The following is a 23,415-nucleotide window of genomic DNA, read 5'->3' as shown; positions in this document are numbered from 1 at the left end:
ATTATACAGAGTGAAGTCAGCCAGAAAGAAAAACACCAATACAGTATACTAACGCATATATATGGAATTTAGAAAGATGCAAATGATAACCCTGTATACGAGACAGCAAAAGAGACACAGATGTATAGAATAGTCTTTGGGACTCTGTGGGAGAGGGTGAGGGTGGGATGATTTGGGAGAATGGCATTGAAACATGTATGTTGTCATATGTGAAACGAATCTCCAGTTCAGTGTCGATGCGTGTTACAGGATGCTCGGGGCTGGTGTGCGGGGATGACCCAGAGGGAGGATGGAGGGAGGTGGGAGGGGGGTTCAGGAGGGGGAACTCACGTACACCCGGGGTGGATTCATGTCAGTGTATGGCAAAACCAACCAATATAATATTGTAAAATAATTAGCCTCCAATAAAAAATAAATAAATAAAAAAGGGAAAAAATGTGCATTTTGCTTTAAAATAATACCCTAAAATGACTGTACCAATCTATCTTTTTGTAAATGTCCTGTGGGCTAAAGGAAATGCTACTTTGTAATACAAATGAAGTAGAAAGAAATTATAGGAAATTAACTTATGGGTCAATCTATATTCTGAATATTTAATTTATACTAAGAAAGCAGGAAATTTTGGATAAATTTAAATATGAATTAAATCCTCATAATAATACATAGCATTCCTATAGCACTTAGTATGCTTTTCAGTAATAACAACAATGCATCCATTTTGTAAAATAAAGAATACCACCTCCATAGGGTACTATAGTATCACAATTGAGAATGTAACCAATAAAAAGAGAAAACTAGTGTATTTATGATGTATTTTAAATTAAACATGTGTTGTGTGTGCTCAGTCATATCCGACTGTTTGTGACCTCATGAACTGTAGCCCACCAGGCTTCTCTGTCCATGGAGTTTTTCAGGCAAGCATACTAGAGCAGGTTGCCATTTCCTATTCCAGGGGATCTTCTCAACCTAAGGATCAAACCCACGTCTCTTGGGTCTCCTGCATTGGCAGGTGGATTCTTTACCGCTGTGCCCCTTGGGAAGCCCATTTTAAGTAGATGATACTCTGTAAATCTCTCTTTTCTCTGTTCCCACCTAACCCCCAACCCACATACACAAACATCACGCCCACTGGCACAGGATTGAGCCCTGAGCCTAAAGCCTGACTTAAATGCAAATCTCACTTATCCAGAGTTCTTATGGGGCCAGAATATGCCCCCTCCGTGCTCTGGAAGAACAGTGAGCTCCCAGTTTTTAACCTGCTTGTTCCACAGCCACCTGGAAATTAGGTTTACAGGAAAATTGTACCATCAGTGGCCTTACCGGTGAGATTTTCAGTTGAGTGATTCTTCTGCCCAGTGCTAGTTTAATTCTGCATTAAGCTAGAAATTTTAGAACTGGAGAAAGCTTAGGTAGAGCAATCAGAGTTAACTAATCAGAAACAGTTAGTAAACTTGGGACAGTTTTTAACCAGGGGTTCAACTCCAAATACAACCATTAGAAACACGTGAATTTAAGACAAAATATATCAATAAACTTAGTGATAACGTTTTAACACAGATACGTTATTTCTTTTTAAATAGTATCTATGAGTAATATATCCTAGGCAAATTGCACTAGTGTATATATTGACAAAATAGTACTAATTAACCTACACAGAAGCAATATTTTGTGCCTGACACTGCATTGTATATTGTATATTTAACATGAGGCTTCTCTTAGTTCATTTCAATGTTTAGTCCAGTTTAAATATCAAAAAAAGAATTAAATTGAGTGAGCCAGATAAGCTAATTAAGTTAGCTAATTTGCCTAAAAGTATATATGCTAAAATTTAGAATTACTTCTTAAGAATTGGTAGATATTATTTACCAATTTGGTCAATTTTGTTAGTCATATTTTTCATTTGGAAACAGTTATTTCATATACGTATGAGAAGGTCTAATAAATATTTGTAGTTACCAAGCACAACACTTTCATCAGCATTTAAAGTATATTATATGCATATAAAGTTATATGGTCAATAGCCCCTTAATATACAAGTTTTAGGGCTTCCCAGGTGGCGCAGTGGTAAAGAATCTGCCTGCCAATGCAGGAGACAAGAGAGATGTGGGTTCGCTCCCTGGGTCAGGAAGATCCCCTGGAGAAGGAAATGGCAACCCACTCCAGTGTTTTTGCCTGGAAAATCCCATGGACAGAGGAGCCTGGCGGGCTATAGTCCACAGGTCACAAAGCATCAGACACGACTGAGCACGTGTGTATTCATAGTAGTGTACAAGTTTTAAAGTACCAGGAAACCTTTTAAGAAACAATTCAGAGCTTTGCAAAATAACTTCTTTAAAGTTTTCATATTTCTTTCCAAAGTTAGTCTTTTACCGTCATTGGCTACTTTCAAGTCTAGCATGACACATGAAGATATGTGTAGGGCTAGGGATGAGGGAATTGACAGAGTGGTATATCACTGTCTGAAACATAGTCACGGTGTTCTACAGTATTTGGGTTTTTGTAAAGGATGCAGTTCAGAATACTTGATACTTTCTTGTCTATCACATATCTTTATAATATGAAATGATATGTTTTATAAAACCGAGATAGATGGATAGATGAAAGAAAGAGAAACAGACAGACATAAATACTTATGAGAAATGCTGTAAATTGAGTTCATAATATTGACCTGACTCGGCAGTATAATGTGTGGGGGTAGCAGGTTATGCTGCCTGTAATAAATTATAGGCATCTTTTAAGACAAATAACTTATTCTTCTTTATTCAACAGATAGTTATTGAGGACCTACTCTTTTCAGGTTCACCACGTGCTGTCAGGATTAAAGCTAGCTGGTGTAAAAGAAGTAATTTTCACTTACACTCCTTATTATGCATGAAGAGGAGAGAAAAGCAGCCCTGTAGTTTGGGGAGCTAGGTGATACCGACCATCATCATTCAGGGAATCAACAGCAGCCGTAGGGACTGTTGAAAGGGCCATTTGGTGGGGCCAGAGGAGCAGTCAGAACACGGTCCTGCTCCTCACTCACGTTAACAAGCGTGAGGTTGACAGTCGAATTGCATATGTTACTCTCTCTGGAAGAGAAGGTGGATGTGTTACAATTCTTCCTTAGGAACATAGAAAGCAACTTGGTTTAAAGTCAGATCTTTTGAGTGAAAGAAAGATGAATGTCGAATAATATAGGCAAACTGTGTTGGCTGATACTAAGGATCGTTTGAATCCTAACATGTTTAAGATATGATAGTTTCTCGGATTGGAGCTCAAAGTTCCTTTGACTACAAGTTCAATTATCAGTGGAAAGAAAATATGACTTTTCTTTTCCTTCAGCTGTTTAATGAAATTTTCTTTGTGATTGTGAAGATTCTTATTTAATCAGCTCAATATTGGATCATAGAGGCAATGCCTCAAATGAGCTGTATTTGGTGAACTGATGAGGCGGTTTCACAAAATCACACGTGTTTAGAGATGAACATGGGCATGACATTCCCAAGTGGATAAAATGTAAAAGGATCTTTCTGTGGGTTAATTGCAAGTTTCATTTATTATTATATTAACCTATTCAGTTTTTCCTTTCCGTAATTTGGGAAGGTCTCATTTCGTTTTCCCGCCCTGCACCATGATTTCAAGGTTTTTTGAACCAGGGCCACATCTTAAATTCCTTTTCCCTCATTTCTCTGTCTTAGTCTATATACCCTTTTCCTCATTTTGAATGGGGGAGGGCAGATAATATAGTGTGAGGCTCCAGCTTATTACTTTGGCTCCAGCCCTTCCTTTTATAGCACCTAATTTTCTGACCAACTCCTGAGCTGCTAAAATATAATTCTTAGCAATGGCGTTTTGACACATGAAGATACGTGTAGGGAACAGGTGTTTGTTTGGGATTGCACGTCACCGTTTGCTCATATTTCATGGGAGAGGCATTTACCCTGACAGGTATCAGATTTGGAGGGTGAAAAGCCAAATTATTTTCAAAGCATAAACAGAGCTTCCCATGACCATTCCTGTGGTCTCTCCATTTTCAGAGCTTAGAGAAACCACATCCCTGTTTGGAAAAGGTTTTTCTTCTTTTTTTTCCTTCCCTTGCTGATGTCATTACTGTTGCTATGGAGAGGAAATAAGTGCTGCATGACATTGCTGGAAAAATCAACACTGACGTATTTCTGTACAGCAAATAGTCCATTTCAGAGCTTGTTTTTTATTAGCAGAGGCTTGCTAAAAATTGTCAGAACCAGTACCTAAAAGGAAATGTTCCTTTGCCAGAACCACCTTGGTTTATAAAAGTTCTGTGATGGTGTACTTAAACATTTCCTTCCGAATGACAGAAAAGAATATGAAACACATAATAAACCCATGTGAATTGACGAAGAGGAAAACATGTTTTATAAACTGTTAGGCATGATTTATATTATTTGAAACATTTTTTCTTGGAAATGACCACCCCGCTGTTTAAAAATCTTTTTTTAACCTTGAGTTATTCAGTTGTCCAGGACTACCCCATTCAGATATGAACTCTTAGAAGAGATTAGACCTGCTTTCACTTTGTATCACTCCTCAGGCGTTCGTTTCCTCCCTACTATAGAAATCAAGGTGCAAGTCAGATATCAGAGATACGTTTGTGATGTCCTGATATCAACACATGATTCTTGATTCATCTCACCCTGAGGAACAAGACAGTAACCAAAAGCGAGATCCCAGACTCTTGTGGTTAAATGGAAAACGCCATTTTAATATAAGCTTGTAAATAATATATGATATTTCTGTTGAACTGTTCTGAATTTTATTGTTATTAAGTAAATAATTAAATTTTCCGATGAGAAAAATGATTTATCAATGAGTTTTAACAAATAGAAGAAGGACTAAAAAATAAAAGGATTTAGAAGAGAAAAGAAAGCCTCTCGTTGCAACTAGAATGTCATTTCCATCTGCAGTATTTGGTGATATCCATGGAGTGACTGCGAAAGGATACTCCATTATTAAGTGGAAAAATGCCATTGACAGTATGCTCTTGATATTGAAAACTGTGATTGTTTTTAATGAAAGCTATAAAATAAATGCACCATATGTCCACCTTTGAATCTACTGCTGGCAGATTGACCAGTTACATTTTTCTTGCATGAAGAATATGTTTTATGTGAATGACTAATCTGTCTTGTCTGTGGGGTTTTTTTTTTGTTTGGTTGGTTGTGTTGTTTGTTTTGTTTTTTGCCTGCAGTGGCACGTCCAGTGATGAAATGTGCAACTTATACATTATGTATTACATGGAAGCCAAGCATGCAGTTTCTTTCATGACCTGTACACAGAATGTAGCTCCAGATATGTTCAGAACCATACCACCAGAGGCCAATATTCCAATTCCTGTGAAATCCGACATGGTTATGATGCATGGACATCACAAAGGTAAAATTAGGGGTTAATTTAAAGCAATATATGTTTTTATATTTTTCATTTTCTTACATGTTTTACTTGACTATATGATTAATAGTTCAAATCATCCTCCTTCTGTCAAATAGTTGCACGTGTTCATGTAATCTGATTCTCTCTTTTCCCCCCTTTTATCCTCTCTCTCCCCTCCTGACATGTCCCTTTCAAATCAGTTAAAATGAAAATTCTCAACTAGTGATGAAATGGATTCGTTTGGGACCAAGTCTGTAAATGTAGATCTTTCTTTATGTAGCTCGTGTTTCTAGTTTCCTCATTTCATTCTTCCCATAACCAGTAATGAATTATGCAATTTATGAATTTATATACCATGTTCTAAAGAGTGCCACAGTTTGTAAATGGAAGTGGTTATCATCTCTGATCATACCTTACATTATCTGTTTAATGAGTCTCTTCAAGCCAAGAACAATTCTTGATTTATGAGGCATTACTAGCCTTTGTCATTTTGATCACATTCTCAGAATTGTTCTTAACTTACTGTTCATCTGCAAAATGGTCATGATTGTCATTTCTTCAGTTTAAAATTGCAAAACCCATACTTTTTTATTGGATGAAGTATGATGAGACTTGACTGAGTATTACAAGTTCAATCTTAATGCCAGAACAACATCTTATTTCTTTCTACGGGAAATTTTATTTAAAAAGTTCACATAGCAAGCAGGTCATTTATTAAAATTCCAATGTATTTTTAAAATGTACTTTTAAATGTTCTGAAAATATCCTAAGTTCAATTTAAAAACTAATACAAGCAGTTTTATTAACGCATCTTCAAACTTCTATATCATGTGTATATTACTGAAATGGTAGTTGACTCTGGTATTAAGCCAGAGTCTGGCACTTGGTAGTTATGATAGAGTTTTTGTAAATTAGGAGGGCATTTCTACCATATGAATTCTTAATACTATTGTTTTTATTAAACACAGGATCCTGAAAATATTTTTATGTTGATAGCATATTTCCAAAAACCTACCTACAGTGTGTGATATATACTGCAAATTTACACACAGCTGTTTTGATCCTTTATAGAAACAGAGAACAAAGACAAGACTCCTTTACTACAGCAGCCCAAACGAGAAGAAGAAGAAGTATTAGAACAGGGTATGTATGCTTCCTGCTATAACTAGTCATATAAAAGTATTCACTATCCAAATAGGCAAATGAAATTTAAAGTTATAGAGATATTTTAGGTCTTTCTTTATCAGCCTAATGCCTCCATATTACTGATTTTATATAATGTATAATTCAGGAGAAAATAATCAACTGTTACACTTTGGCTTTGACAATTCATTAATGTAATTTAGTCCCATTAAATTTTTCTGTCTTTGTTTTATCTTATTTAATATTGTCACTTTTATATAGAGTGCAATATGTGCAAATATAATCATTAGAAACAATTAGTGGGCTGCTTTTGAAACCTTATGACCTTTAACATTTAAATTCTTATTCATTTTGTATGGTGTGTTCATTTGCTGTATTTGAGGTTCAAGAAAAAAAGAAATTGAGTTAAACCGTATCTTGCCTCTCTTTTAAGTCATTCTTCTCTGCCTTCAGTTAAGGTAGGAGGGATTATCATCGTAAGCAACTGTTGTTTTGTGTTAAGTTGCCATCTGACGAGTTCAGAAGGCTCCATTCTTCCTCAGTTCTATTTTCTTAAAGTGGTAATATTTGTTGTTGTAAGTTGTATACTGCATGTGCTGGCACTGAAAATTTATTCTCCTGAATCTTGCTTTCTTGCAGTTGTTTATAAGATAATACTTTGTGTTAGGCTGAAGTATGTTATCAAGTCATTTCTGGCCTAGATGTAATATATTTTAAAACATTAGTTTAATGTTAATGCAAACATACTTCTAATGACAACATAAAGTATATAGGAAATAGGATTTTTCTATTAGCAGTTATAGAAATTTGTGACTCTTTGGATATTGAGAACCACTATAGGAATTATTCAAGATGTATTTTATTAGGTCTAGGTCAAAGATACACTTATAGCAAATGCACTATATGCTAATAATATTATACAAATAACATTTGCAAAATTAAAAACTCAGGCTTTTTAAAGAAAAAAATACATTCTGAAAGGGGAGTAGGGTAAACTGTAACATAAAAATTTTGAAATTATGCAGAGTATGTTCCATAACATCTCATTCTAGCAAAGTGGCCTAAAAACTTAGCTCAAAGTTGTTTCTATTTTGTATTAAATAAAAATAAGGAGATGACTTTATACTAAATAATTTATGTTAACTGGTTCATACTGAACTATTGAGTATGAGTTAAAATAACCAAGTTTATCAATGCTGTGTATATATTTTATAAGGAAATCAATAATTATAGCCTAAACATAGTAGCTTTAAGTGTTTAACTGTCCAGAAATTTAATCAGACTTAAAGTGAATTATTTTGACATTGCACACACTGTTTGAACTGTATGTCTTTGAAAAAATTGGAGTCATCTTAGAACACATTTCCGAACAGCATCATATGTGGTACAGTAAGGAATGAGACTCCCATTTAGTCCATTCAGCTTGTAAAATATTTCAGTGGAAACTGAGGCTGGACTGTGTTTTCTTTTTGAAGTTGAGTTGATGAAGGAAGACTTTGAAACCCCTGAAAGATTAGAAACCGAGAGGTCTTATTAGCAGAGTAACCTTAAATATTAGATTTAACTAGTTCTTTTCAAACAATAAGATTTCAGGAGGTGCCATATATGCTTAAAAACCAAATGCTATGATATACTTTTATATATTACTGTTTGTTTACCCTTTTATGTTTGATAGCATACACATATAATATTAAGAAGTTTAAATATATGCTTATGTATTTATATTGGGCTATATACCCAGTATAGTCTTAATGGTTTCAAAGAAGAATTGTAAGGATACATAAATTATTTTCCTGTAGTTGCCATTTTATTCTACTTATGAATAAAAATGCTATTAAGTTATTTAACTTGGGAAGAAAAAACCATTAGGCTGACTCAGTTTTCATACTGCAGGAAAAAAGCTATGGTATTTATATGTTGAAATTAGTGGGTCCATCAGAATGTCACCTCCTAGATTATGTGAAGACAAATACTTCACCAAAAGTCATTTCAGTGGCCAGTGTAGCCTCTTTATTCTTCTGTTGGTCTTTGGGGGATCACCAGCCTGGAATTTAAAGAGAAATATAGAAATATTTCAAATGTATATTTGTACACATCATTCATTTGATTCACTAATGAGATCAATCTATCTCCTTACAACATATAGGGCAAATCTACTCATTACTGAGAGAGTGTCCTATTTTTCTCAGAGATGTTTGTTTACACAAAATATCTATTTGTATTCATTCCCTGGGGTGTTAAATTGACCAAGTAGCTGATAGGAGGGTTCTAATTATTCAAATAAATTACACCATGTAGGCTGTTTTTAAAAGAAAGTCCTCAGACTTAGCGCTTTGCCTTATTTTGGTGTTTTGGCCAGAACAATTTATGTTCAAATACTCCTCCTAGTTGATTCTTTCAGTATTTTAAATCTCTGATAAATAAAAGTCCTGAATTATTTCAGTTGTGCTTGCCCATAAGCTAACAGACAGCATTAATGTTGGTCACATGGGTATAAAAGTCCCCTTGGAAATAGAACAGTTAAGGAGCAGGAAAGAAAAGACCCAAAACATTAAAGGACATGTATCCAAAGGCAAGCTCTGTACCCGTCAATGAATAAATAATAAAGTTCTACCTGGATAGTGCAAACAATTTTTTTTTTCTGCTTCCTATCTTAATACGTTGGCAAAGCAGACAAAGATAAAGGTCATGATATATAATATTAAATGCTATGTTGGAAAGAAGGGATGACCTTTATTGAGGTAGTAAAAAAAAAAAAGAGGGGAGTGAGACACAGAAATACTCATATGCCATAGGCTGAAAAAAGGAACTGTACCCGTGCCAGAAATGGACAGGAAGCACTACGTACCCCCAGCATTGAGAGAAAAACAAAAAATCAAAGCAAACCAATAATGTATTTAACACAGGTTTATCTAATACTCTGTTTCCCCAGGAAAAATATCATATTTTGTTTTCTTTGAAATTCTAATCACTAAGAATGCTAGCTATTAATTTTTGCCAGAATATTCATCCTGGTTAGAAATTAACTAACAAGTTTGAAAGCGACATCTGAGTTGTGTGAATCCGTGTAGAATTGCCCAGCCTGCTGCAGGATCCTTGTCTGCCTTTGCTCCCTCTTGAACAGAATTTTGACCAAAGGCAAATATATCTCAGACTCCGTCTCAAGAGGTGTAATTGTGGAAACACCAGAGGAACCTCATTATATGCACATCTTTACCTATCAGGTTGTCCTGGATGATGCAACAGTAGAAAACCTTTTAATGAGGCTTTAATTAAATCTGCAGAGATTGTTTTTTAATAATGTTATTTGGCTTTTAAAAAGCATATTCATTATAGAAGATATGGAAATTATAGAAAGATATAAAGAAGTAAATAAAAATTATCCATAATCCCTAGAATTATGGATGCATATGTATACCCTGTATGTGAAATATGTATTATACATGTATACATACATTATTTTTTAAATATTTAGATCATAATGTATGCAGATTTTTATATCTTCTTTTTAAAATACTGTATCGAGTATTTCTTCCAACTATAAAAATTATTGGCATGCGTGACGTTCAGTGGTTGCATAATATATGTATATTCGTGCCCACAGTGCTTTAAAAATAGCCATTTTGTCCATAGGTAACCTTATGTGAATGAGTGAATGCAGAAAAGCACTAACAGATACTCAAAACAAACGAAAATGTCACCATGCCTTGAAAATGTTGCTAGTGAAGAAGTCCCTGTGTATGTAATAAGGACAATGCTGTTGCTGCTGCTGCTGCTAAGTCGCTTCAGTCGTGTCCGACTCTGTGCGACCCCATAGACGGCAGCGGACCAGGCTCCCCCGTCCCTGGGATTCTCCAGGCAAGAACACTGGAGTGGGTTGCCATTTCCTTCTCCAATGCATGAAAGTGAAAAGTGAAAGTGAAGTCGCTCAGTCGTGTCCGACTCGTAGCGACCCCATGGACTGCAGCCCACCAGGCTCCTCTGTCCATGGGATTTCGGTAAACAATAAAACACAGTGATTCTGGGTGGAGGAAATGAATCCTAGGAGATTATACAGAATGAGAAAGGTGTTGAGATTTTCCAGAGCAGACACATACAAATGTATTCCTTACTTGGATGTTCCCGTTGGCACTTTTAGAAAACTGAGGCATGTTTTTTCCTCTTTTTTCTTATGCATTATGATTTTTTTCGTAAACGTTCTCTATACCAAAGGTACAACCTGAACCTTCTGGCACTATTGTTTAGGCAAGGAACGTGCGCTGAAACTAAGAGGCATGCCAGCTGTTAAGAATTCTGAATTTTGAGTGTTTCTCTCCATTAAAATTCAAAATATAGATCTAGTATTGAAACTTATATTGATTGTATTGGGAATATTTTAGGCCTTAAAAAAAACTCAAGGCAGAATTGAAAGTCAAATCTACAATAGTGATGTGTCCTTGTTATTGTACATTATTCTCTGGACAACATTTCTTTTTCAGCAGAAAGAGCCTTTAGTGTGTTTTTTTCAGTTTGCTCCAAACTCTTCCCATTGTTGTCTTCATGCCCTCATATAATCAATCTTTCTACTCAAAGGTCAGCATGAGCTTCTGTATTCCCAAGGCGGGAGGAATATGACAAAAATACAATTTGTAGAGGGAAATCACTCCATGGCCCCAGATAGTTAAATGTCTTCAGACACCTTCTGCGAAACAGAATATATTTCACAGTGGTTTTATGCTAACAAAAATGAATTACCATTGGCATGTTTTATCAAACAAGCAGAATCAAGGGAACAAGGTTGCAAGTTAAAAAGACAATAGTATGCTGTAAAGCTTATTAAAGTAACAGTTGATAAACCATTTATGAGAAGAGTGAAATACAGGCTGAGCTTAGTGGTTAAAATTTAATTCCTTTGCTGTTCAAAATAGGACCCTCCTTTCATTCCCTAATAAAATTCCAATGATTTTAGAAGCATCTTCTTAGCTAATTCCAAGCATTCTCAATGCAGTTTGCTGTTTTAAGGAAAAAACGAGTCTTGTTTCTCTTTCCAGTCACTAAAAATTTATTGGTTTGTTATGATATATGAGCAGCTCACAAATTTTTATTTATTGAACTCATTTATCAAATGCAATTTTAAATACCCCCCAAGACTCTGAGAAGCTGAGCGTTTGCTGTTTTGAATTGGTTTCCTAATAACAGAATAAACAGATGTGGATGATCATTTGTCACCTAGTTGGCCTTTCCAATATGGATCAGTATGTATGGCAGTCACAAAAGTCATCTCCTAACTTCTTTTTTTATATTTGTCTTATTTTCCTAAAAAAACAAAAAACAAGGTAAAAAGCCCATTTCTGCTTCTGATCGTTTCCCAATCAGATGAATCCTATAGAAGGAAAAAGTAATAAAGTTGACTTCACTTGTGATCCTTGAGCTAGTTGCCACAATATTGTGTTTTATGTCTCTGAGGCTAGTAGGACAGATATTGAGGGTTCAGTTCAGTCGCTCAGTCGTGTCCAACTCTTTGCGACCCCGTGAACCAGGCCTCCCTGTCCATCACCAACTCCCGGAGCTTACCCAAACTCATGTCCATTGAGTCAATGATGCCACCCAACCATCTCATCCTCTGTCGTCCCCTTCTCCTCCTGCCTTCAATCTTCCCCAGCATCAGGGTCTTTTCAAATGAGTCAGCTCTTCACATCAGTTGGCCAAAGTATTGGAATTTCAGCTTCAACATCAGTCCTTCCAATGAATACTGAAGACTGATCTCCTTTAGGATGGTCTGGTTGGATCTCCTTGCAGTCCAAGGGACTCTCAAGAGTCTTCTGCAACACCACAGTTCAAAAGCATCAGTTCTTCAGCACTCAACTTTCTTTATAGTCCAACTCTCATATACATACATGACTATACTGGAAAAACCATAGCCTTGACTAGACGGACCTTTGTTGGCAAAGTAATGTTTCTGCTTTTTAATACGCTGTCTAGGTTGGTCATAACTTTCCTTCCAAGGAGTAAGCGTCTTTTAATTTCATGGCCGCAATCACCATCTGTGGGTTAGTAATAAGTAAACAGTCAGTAAGCCAACGGAGAAGGCAATGGCAAGCCACTCCAGTACTCTTGCCTAGAAAATCCCATGGACGGAGGAGCCTAGTGAGCTGCAGTCCATGGGGTCGCTACGAGTCAGACATGACTGAGCGAGTTCACTTTCCCTTTTCATTTTCACACATTGGAGAAGGAAATGGCAACCCACTCCAGTGTTCTTGCCTGGAGAATCCCAGGGACGGGGGAGCCTGATGGGCTGCCGCCTATGGGGTCACACAGAGTCGGACACGACTGAAGTGACTTAGCAGCAGCAGTAGCAGCAGCAGTAAGCCAAATCACCTTTAACCAAAAGGGAACATGTCAGCTCTGCCTGAGTCATAAACCAAGATATGAAACTCTAAAAAGAAATGCTTTCATTTTTCATTCCTTGTATCCCTCTTATTACAGTTGTTATTGCATGGTTATAATCTCATTAGCTTAGTTACTTGGCATATTTTGTTAAATTGCTAATGAATATCCTATTTATTCTCCATGTACCATAGAAATCACAGAGCAATAAGCAGTAACAAGAACTGTTTGTTTTAGGTAATGAAGTACTAGTGATTTCTGTGGAAAATGAGAGTTTATATTCTGAAAGATTACCAAGAGGTTCTTGATCATTTTAAAAATAAAATGCCTGCCAGAATTAAGATTCTATGTGTCTAAAAGTAGGGGTAGTTATTTTTTAATCCAATAATCTTAAAATATTTTTTTAAGTACGGGGTAGCTTTTCAAAGGTATTTCTCTCTTGTTTACTTTGATCTCACTGTATTTCTGAAAGTAAACCAAAGAAATTTCCATAGGGAATAGTGAGTGGTCCCAGCTAAATAAAAAAATGTCTATTGAGCTGTGAAATAGTTAATACAAACAAACAGCTAACAAACTTGGAGTTTAATTGGTAGTGCTTTAGATTTTCTTGTATTGTGCTGCATATTTTCCTGACACATTAGCTGCTCCTTCTCTTTTGTTTCCCAGATACCAAACCCACTTAGTCAAGTAACTTAAAGACCTAGAGCATTTCTGCATTTCTTAAGATAAGAATCAAAGTTTGAAGTGAGGAGAAGAAAGAAATGGAACTCACTGCAGTCTAAAATCATCAAGGAAATATTTTTTATCTTTACTAATGCAGTAGCCAACATTATTCATTCCAGAATCATTTATTGAATATTTGCTGTGATTGGAACAGTACTAACCACTGGAAATATGATAATGAATAAGAAATGAGAAGGTTTTTTTTTTTTTAATATAAAATCATATTGGTAGCTTGCCACTTGTCCCTTCTCAGATAATTTAAATGTACAAAAAAATTTTTTTAGAATACCTTAGAGAATCTTATTATATATGTAAGGTATATTGCCAGTGGTAAGTGAAAATTATTAAAAAGAATAGAAAATAGAAAACTCATACTTTCTGAAACCAAGAACCAGTCATTATTCTTTAGGCCAGCATTGTGCAAATCACTGTAGTATATCTACGTATTGATTAATTTATTAGAGTCTTATACAGTTGTAAGAAAAAAGACAAGCTAGGATAGGACAGAAGCTAAACTTGTTCAATTAGAGAATAAATCTTGAGCGCCTGTTCTCAGAAGACTACTATTTTAGAAAGAAAAAGATGAATATAGTAAGATTTACAGGTCTGAGGTGAATTCACAGAGAAGAGTTTTGGCTGGTGCAGAACAGATAGGGGAACCCAGATCTAGTACCCTTAAAAGGCAGGCCCCTTGGTCAGGCTGTCTCCTTCAAACCCCAGTTCAGCGTCCTACAGCGGTACACCTTAGTACCATGCCATAAGTTTCCTCATCTGAAGTGAGTACTTCATGGAGGCTAAATGTATTCTGTAGTTTAAAGTACCCAGTAGAGTGCCCTGGTCATGCTAAACTCTCAAAAAATATTAGCTGTTCTTACTATTACTGTCTTTTGCAGTTTATAAAGTACTTCCTCATATGTTATCTCTGTCAAGAGTAAGTAGGGTAATTATACATCCCCGTTTTGGGCTAGAATAAATATTAATAACACCCCTTTCTTTCTTGAATGTGTCCCAGTTGGAGATTAAAATTATATGGTCCCCTTAGCAGCAGGACCCAGAGTAGAGTTAGGAAACACGTCCTGGAACACGCTGGTTGACAGAGCTGAGGTAAAGGACTCATACCCGGGGAGTAGCGAGGGGACACAGGCTGCCTTCAGTCACAGGTCGTCTGCACAAAGATAGAGTGTTTTTAATACCAAGTCCAAACAGATTTTTCTGTCGAAGGCAGGGTTGAGGATTTGCCCTGAAGAATAAAGGGTAGAGCCTTTCAACATGACAGTTGCAGGGTGCTAAGCATCTCAGATGGGTAATTGTGGTAGGGAGGGAAAGGGTGATGTTGACATACAGCGTCAGTGAATCAAATGACTTCGTGATTCACTGGTGAGAGAAGAATGAATCTAGTTTTCTGGATTGATTGTCCTAAAGCATGGTTTAATACTGAGACACCATTTTTTTAAAAGGTAAAGTATGGGGAGGAGAGGAAGAGCTCTGGTTTGGTCCTGTTGAGTTCAAAGTTGCATCGAAGTGGGCATTCAATCCAAGTGGAAATTTCCAGATGACAGTTTTATATACCACTAGGATCTTGGTACTAGGAAATATTCAGATTTCAGAGTCATTTGTCAAATGTAGCAGCTTAAGCTTTGTGAATGTCTGAGACTGCTTAACAGAAAGAGGTCTTCAGTTCAGTCGCTCAGTTGTGTCCGACTCTTTGCGACTCCATGGACTGTAGCACACCAGGCCTCCCTGTCCATCACAAACTCCCGGAGTTTACTCAAACTCCTGTCCATCGAGTCGGTGATGCCGTCCAACCATCTCATCCTCTGTCCTCCCCTTCTCCTCCTGCCTTCAATCTTTCCCAGCATCAGGGTCTTCTCAAATGAGTCAGCTCTTCACATCAGGTGGCCAAAGTATTGGAGCCTCAGCTTCAACATCAGTCCTTCCAGTGAACGTTCAGAATTGATTTCCTTTATGATTGATTGGTTTGATCACCTTGCAGTCCAACGGGCTCTCAAGGGACTTCTGCAACACCACAGTTCAAAAGCATCTATTTTTCAGCACTCAGCTTTCTTTATAGTTCAACTCTCACACCCATACATGACTACTGGAAAAACCATAGGTTTGACCATACAGACCTTTGTTGGCAAAGTAATGTCTTTGCTTTTTACTATGCTGTCTAGTTTAGTCATAGCTTTCCTTCCAAGGAGCAAGCGTCTTTTAATTTCATAACTGCAATCACCATCTGCAGTGGTTTTGGAGCCCAAGAAAATAAAGTCTGTCAGTGTTTCCATTGTTTCCCCATCTATTTGCCATGAAATGATGGGACCGAATGCCATGATCTTAGTTTTTTGAATGTTGAGTTTTAAGCCAGCTTTTTCACTTTTCTCTTTCACTTTCATCAAGAGGCTCTTTAGTTCTTCTTCACTTTCTGCCATAAGGGTGGTGTCATCTGCATATCTGAGGTTATTGATATTTCTCCCAGCAATCTTGGTTCCGGTTTGTGCTTCACCCAGCCCGGCCTTTTGCATGAGGTGCTCAGCATATAAGTTAAATGAGCAGGGTGACAATATACAGCCCTGATGCACTCCTTTCCTGCTTTGGAACCAGTCTGTTGTTCCATGTCCAGTTCTAACTGTTGCTTCTTGACCTGCATAGAGATTTCTCAGGAGGCAGGTCAGGTGGTCTGGTATTCCCTTCTCTTGAAGAATTTTCCACAGTTTGTTGTGACCCACACAGTCAAAGGCTTTGGTGTAGTCAATGAAGCAGACGTATGCCCAGGGTAGGAAACGCCAGTGTTTCCATATGTTGGGCAAAATAAGAGGAAGCAAAGATGACAGCTGAAGACCTGGAAAGAGCGTGTCAGAAGGGGAGTTTCTGAAGGGGCTTTGAAAGTGCTGCGTGCCACCAGTAGGTCAGGATGAAGAGTCTAGTGGCTTCAGCAGCTCGGAGCTCTTAGGTGACTCTTACCATACAGGAGCGAAGTAGGGAGTGGAAGCAGATACCTTCAGTTTAAGAAGAAAGAGGATATGAGGAAGGATGAAGCAGCACATCCTCTCACACTGTCCAGTATGGCAGACACTAACCACGTGTGGTTATTGAAATTTGAATATAAATGAATTAAAAGTAAGGAAACAAAAATTAAGGCTTCCCTGGTAGCTCAGTTGGTAAAGAATCCGCCTGCAATGCAGGAGACCCCAGTTCGATTCCTGGGTTGGAAAGTCCCCTGGAGAAGGGAAAGGCTACCCACTTGCAGTGTTCTTGGGCTTCCCTAGTGACTCATCTGGTAAAGAATCTGCCTGCAATGCCAGTGACCTGGGTTCAATCCCTGGGTTGGGAAGATCCCCTGGAGAAGGGAAAGGCTACCCACTCCTGTATTCTGGCCTGGAGAATTCCATAGACTCTATAGTCCATGGGATCGCAAAGAGTTGGACACAACTCAGCAAGTCTCACTTCAGTCGTATTAGCTGCATTACAAGCACTCCATTGCCTCTTGCGTCTAGGAGCTTTCCTATTGGGAAGCACAGGTAAAGACTATTTCCATTATCACAGAAAGGTCTTGCAGATGGTGCTGGAACTCATTCCAGAAAGAGGGAAAATGGAAAAACTTGAAAGACATAGTGTGTCAGCAGAGGTCTCTTCTCACCTCCATGACCACTCGAGATAAACACTCATGGAGTGTGTGTGTCTATAGCCTGAGTCAGATCTTTGGCAGAGAAGTTGTGTCAGAGAAGAAAAGAGAGAGCAGATATCTAAGGCTCATAGAGCGCTGGTACCCAGAACACTGGAGTGGGGATGGTTCTTTCTCCAGAAATAGACTGAGAAGCAAAAGAAAGAACAGATACAACCTTTTTTGGCGAAATCAGGAAGCAAATCATAAACGTAGCCTTGATGACTTGTTGAGAAAATAGAGGCCTGTATACGTAAAGGGGGACTTTTTTCCATATGAAAATCCCAGTACTTCAATATGAAATGGAACTGATTTTTAAAAATTTCAGGTAAACCGTAGATTGAAGCAGATGTATGTCGCAACTGGAGTTTGTATCTTTGTCATTAATAATTATAATAACTACAGTTTAGTGATATCTACTTTATGATATCCGCTGGACTGGGCATTTTACATTAACTATCTTCGTTAAATCCGCAAAACAATTTTTAAAGGTAGCTGTTGTTTTCTATTTGTAAAGGTTAAGTAACTGGCTTAAAGGCACAGAGTAGCTGTTACGTCTCAGGGGTTGGATTCGAACACTAGTGTGAAACGCAGACCAGACCCTGAGTAACAATACAGAACAAGATCAGAGAGCTGTAGCTACACGTAGCAGCAACCCCTAATGCAGCTGTCCAGACAGGCTTCTTGGATACAAGTGATGCCTAAGGAACATCTGAAGGTTAAGGCCCTGGGGAGAGAAAATGTCTGGGAAGAAGAAATAGCGTCTTCTTAGAGCTGACCTTCAAGGAAGTAAAGTCCAATATGGCTGTAATATAAATTGAAAAAGAAAAGAGAATATTGAGAGATGACATTGGGTAGAGACCATCCAATGTCCTCCATTTATAGTCTATTCCATCCATTGTACTCAAGGTTAGATAGATTTCATAAGTCAAGATCTTAATATGACTAAGAAAAATGGTTAGTATTTCCAGATTTCATATATTTCAGACGCCAGAAGAGAAAAAGGCTGGGTGGGATGGGGTGGGGGAACCTTCCTGGTTTATGTGTAAGAGTGTAAGAGATAGCCATCTAGTGGTCTCCTGCATGTAATCTCTAGAAGTGAGTTGCTGCTCTGAAGCAGTGTTGTCACAAGGCCATGCATTTGTGTGCAGCCAAGCCTATATTACATTGCTGACTTTTTGTTTTCCTAACCCAGTGATCATTGTCAATGACCATTCCAAAGGAACCACGTGCTCTGCCTTTGGTGTTTTATCATAGCTTTTAGATTTTCGCTGACAAACCTGAATAACCACGCCTAGTTCTAAGCCTGTGTTCCTTCGTCAACGTTAGACTAATGTCGAGGATTCAGGTTTTAAAATTGTGTTATCTGTCCCTGAAATCATCTTGTTTTTAGTCACTATATAAAATGTTTCATTACACAATAACATATTGAGCTATTTATATTTAGTGTGTGGGGCAGGAGCATTTCTCAGTAATAGATTTATTTCTCTTCTGTGAGGCAGAATGCCACTGTGTCCTACCACAATCAGGTGCATTGTGATTTGCTTTGTTCATTTTACTGATATTGGTCTTAATATGTGGTAATTATCTTCTGATTGAAGATCTCACCTGGGAGAAGCTGCTTTCATGAGCAAGAATTGACAGCCTACTTTGAATCATTAAACCAAGATTATTTGCAAATATGCAACGATATATTTTAATAATATGTTCTTTCATGGAATGTATCCTGGTTAAACCAGTTATTATTTTTGTTTTCTGATGATCATAAAAAAAGACTTTATAAATGTTATCTGATAATGCCATAAATGTAATTAAAGCTTAAGCAAAAGGACTCTATGATCATAAGTTTCATTAACAGTACTTAATATAGGGTGAGGAAAAAAGGAAGAACTATGGGTTACCTTGGGGTTTGGGTTAGAAAAGCAGCTTTATGATTTCATTGAGGATATAAATGTTTCCTATTCACACAGTTGACTGAATGGATTTGAAGCCATAATTGTAAATGATGAAGATTAAAATGCTTCATGAACCTTCCATAGTTGTATTTTGAATCTGTCATAATATTTTATAAATAATTTGTTTTAATGAAGCTATATTATCATATCCACATTTACTTCTTAGTACAGGAAGACATGAAATAACATTGCAGTGATTAATCATTCCAGTGATACTAGTTATTGTTAAAAAATCTTCTCTTTTGCTAGAAACTGATTTAAAAATATTCCTTTGTCACAAAATTATTTTTCAGGGATTTGTTCATTTCTTGTTTAAAATAAACAACTGGAGCTACTTAGAGCAGCACAGCTAACACAAGGATAATAAAACTTTGGTTTTCCAGTTGCCAAGTGGATGTTATATTTTTTGTGTTTCATAGCACCTGCTCAAAAATATACATTTTATTTTTGTATATTATACTTTAATAGGCTTTTAAAGACAACTTCAGAGGGTTTGCCTGTGAATACATCTGTTTTCTGATGTAACTGTTGACAATGTTTTATTTTGAAAAACTGATGAATTCTGACTTCTAAATCAATCCAACAACCTGGTGAAAACCATTATTGAAACATGCCATGCATCACATATGCATGATTTTATTTCTGCTGCTGCTGCTAAGTCACTTCAGTCGTGTCCGACTCTGTGTGACCCCATAGACGGAAGCCCACCAGGCTCCCCCGTCCCTGGGATTCTCCAGGCAAGAACACTGGAGTGGGTTTCCATTTCCTTCTCCAATGTGTGAAAGTGGAAAGTGAAAAGTGAAAGTGAAGTCGCTCAGTCGTGTCCGACCCTTAGTGACCCCACGGACTGCAGCCTACCAGGCTCCTCCATCCATGGGATTTTCTAGGCAAGAGTACTGGAGTGACTTGCCATTGCCTTCTCCGATTTTATTTCTACTATTTGCTAATAGAGGTTATTTAGTGTTATTGGCTGCTGAGATAACAGAAGGAAATGGGTGGTTTATAAAATGAAATGTGAAGCATGAAGCATTATTATTATTTTTTCATTGTTCTGGAAAATCTTTTTTTTTTCTCCCCATGCTTCAACATCTGAGAGCAACCTTCTCTCTCACTTATTATCAGGAATCAAGAGACGCTATTTTTAAGGCACAACATTTTGTAAATTTTGAAGTCTTATCAACTCCCCCCCCTTCTCTCTTCTCTTTTTTCCACAGGTGATTTCTATTCACTACTTTCCAAGCTGCTAGGAGAAAGGGAAGACGTTGTTCATGTGCATAAATATAATCCTACAGAAAAGGCAGAATCAGAGTCTGACCTGGTAGCTGAGATTGCAAACGCAGTCCAAAAGAAGGATCTTGGTCGGTCTGATACCAGAGAGAATGCAGAACATGAGAGGGGCAATGCTATTCTTGTCAGAGACAGAATTCACAAATTCCACAGATTAATGTCTACCTTGAGGCCCGCAGAGAGCAGAGTTCTGTCATTACAGCAGCCCCTACCTGGTGAAGGCACCTGGGAACCAGAACACACAGGAGGTGCGTTTAGGTGCTTCTTTAGACGCTACAATCCACATTAGCAAAATCTGAAGGGAATAAAAATTAATGGGTGAGAAAACTCACCAATGAAAAGAACTTACCATTAGAAAAACATGATTCTATTTGGATTATCAGATATCACTTTTGTTCAAGATTTTATTTTGGTCTGATCCTACATACATTCCATTTCTGTTCAATTGATGAGCCAGAATCACCAGGACCCAAACTCTCTGGATCATATGGGGAAGGGTGGCATATGAAATTCAGGATAACCAATCCTTAACCAAATCAACTTTGGGAATAAACCAAAAATTCAAACCTAATACATAAAGTTCCAGTGTGTGAGATTGTTATATGCCACCTTCCTTTAAAGTACTTTAATTCCTCTCAGAGGAATCTTACACTTCCAACATTATCATCCAATTGACTTGTAAAATGTAACCCTTTTTATGACTTTGATTTCTTAAGTTCCATTATCAATTATCATCTTAATTGGAAAGCTGAATGGTTATATCTGAAGGGACCTCCAGCAAGTCAGTAACTATCAGATTCATCTTCTAACCAGGATTGGCTTCTGTAATTAGAGGACAATACCTTATTCCCTTCAGGTTTCTGTACCAGCAAGCTATGGATGCCTCATCTTTGTCTTTAATTGTGTTGTGGCTTCTGTGGTATTGATCGTGTTTCATGTTACTTGCTAATGTGGAAAGTCAGATCATACAGCATGTGGAGATAATCTCCAGAAAAGTAACGGGTGTGCATTCATGGCAGCAATCCATGCGTGGGCTGGAATGGCACAGGCTGCCAGCTTGATGTTTTCAAATACAGCTTTGCAGGAAGCCATAAATTATTCAACACCCAACTGATTTTTATTTATAATTGAAAAACAAATTAGCATGCAGTGCCTTTTTCTCACACACAAATTTCAAGCATTGTCCATTAGGACTAGCCTAATAGTCTCTATGAGGTGTTAACTGGAACCCAGATTTTTACCTCTTCGTATTTAAATAGGGTCAGCCCTGCTCTAACTCCTTCTAAATTTACCTAATAAAACTGTTAACAAAGAGGTGGCCCCTGAACCTCCCCTTGCATCAAAATCACCTAGGATGGTTATGAAAAATCTAGACTTCTTAATCCTACTGAAGAACAACTGAGTTGATATCTCTGAGCACAGTGTCTAGGAATCTGCAGTTTATGATGCCCTTATCCATTTCATAGACAGACTGGATTGTCTGAACCTCTGTATTAAGGACAGTAAATTGTAACCTGAACAATGCATAAATATAGAAGGGCTTCCTTGGTGAAAATACAATTCTGTTCAAATTTGAAATGTTAAGACCTACAGCATGCTTTATTCCATGACTTATCTTTTCTAAATTTTTTATTGAAGTAACATTGATTTATAACATTATATATATTTCACATGTGCAGCCTTATATTTCTATCTCTGTATACCCACAGTGTGCCCACCACCAAAAATTTAGTTTCCCGTTGTCTGTGACTTGCCTTTGTTATTCTTCAGTTTGAAATAATATCATGATCATTTATAGACATACTAAGTGTCAGAGTGCAAATCATAATTTGACTTAAGGAATTGTATTCCTAAGACCTACTAAGTTTTTCTAAGAAAGAAATACTTAAAACACTCAAAATACAGTTACTGGCCAAGTCTCCACATTCCTTTCGAGGTGGTAAAAATGGCAGTGCCCAGAAGAAAAATGTTTCTCCAAGGCCTGATTCAGGAAGTTTCCTTTCATTTTGAGCATGTGGGTAAATGTCATTGAAATAAAGCAATGAGTTAGAGCAACATACAGTACAAATTCTAGTTACAGGAAGAAAATGTGCATGTGTTTCCTTTCTGAAATGAGTTATTTTAGTGTTATTTCACTACTCTGATTCCAAATTTTTATAAAATTAAATGCAAACTAGCAAAGGCCACATTTAGATAAGCTATTTCTAAAAATCATTTCAATATTCTTTCACTTTTTACTATAGCACAATGTAATATCTGACTTTAATTGAAGAAAACACTTAGTAAATGGTATAATAAGTTAACAATAATTATGATTATAGTTGCTATCATTAGAGTCATGTTGGACTAAGATTTCAAAAATTTAAACACCAAAGTAGTAGAACTAAATATTATTTTAGGTTAAGCAGCATCCATGAGAGAATTTTCTTACAGTATGTAGGAAAGTTGCAAAAGTGGACACTCTTAAGTTGATTAGCAAAATATAACTTAGCAGTGTTCTATCATAATGAGAATTTGTGGCTCCTCAAATTACTGGTCACTTACATTGATCTGCCTTGATGTTTTCCTGTAATTTATGATGTACAGTGTAACAGTGTGCCACCTAGTAAACTGAGGAGCAAATACACTCCTTTTCACTCTTAGTATAGTTTGGTTTCTACCATTAGTTTGATGTCTGTATTGAGACAGCATTAATAGAGAAGAAAGAAAATCATAGTCTCTTTTCTAGTTGCCTTCTGGAAAGTAGACTCATTGAAAAGTAAATTTAAAACTACTGATATCTATTCTCTTGCTGTTAAATTTGATTGGACTGCTATTTGCTAGCACATGGAAGCCTGATTTGACATATGCTGTACACCTTTGGACATCAGAAAACACATCTGATTTTGT

The 23,415-nt window shown here is 37.0% G+C and overlaps 1 protein-coding gene across 11 annotated transcripts in view; it reads left to right on the top strand.

The window, feature by feature from the left end:
- The window catches only part of PAM (peptidylglycine alpha-amidating monooxygenase), a 174,931-nt gene that overhangs the window by 97,501 nt on the left and 54,015 nt on the right, over window positions 1-23,415 (top strand). For 6 of the 11 annotated variants that reach the window (XM_055429800.2, XM_055429799.2, XM_055429798.2 and 3 more), the window contains exons 12-14: window positions 5,210-5,394; window positions 6,463-6,534; window positions 20,454-20,774. In XM_055429800.2, the coding sequence (XP_055285775.2) occupies window positions 5,210-5,394; window positions 6,463-6,534; window positions 20,454-20,774 (578 nt within the window). The remainder of the gene's footprint in view (window positions 1-5,209; window positions 5,395-6,462; window positions 6,535-20,453; window positions 20,775-23,415) is intronic. The other 5 variants (XM_055429805.2, XM_055429804.2, XM_055429803.2 and 2 more) reach the window with 1 other exon arrangement.

The sequence above is a fragment of the Moschus berezovskii genome, chromosome 8, assembly GCF_049115385.1.
Source record: "Moschus berezovskii isolate FMDL1 chromosome 8, NW_MosBer_1.0, whole genome shotgun sequence".
Classification (NCBI taxonomy): domain Eukaryota; kingdom Metazoa; phylum Chordata; class Mammalia; order Artiodactyla; family Moschidae; genus Moschus; species Moschus berezovskii.
Note: the sequence above shows the minus strand (reverse complement) of the source record. Positions and strands in the feature narration are given on the sequence as shown.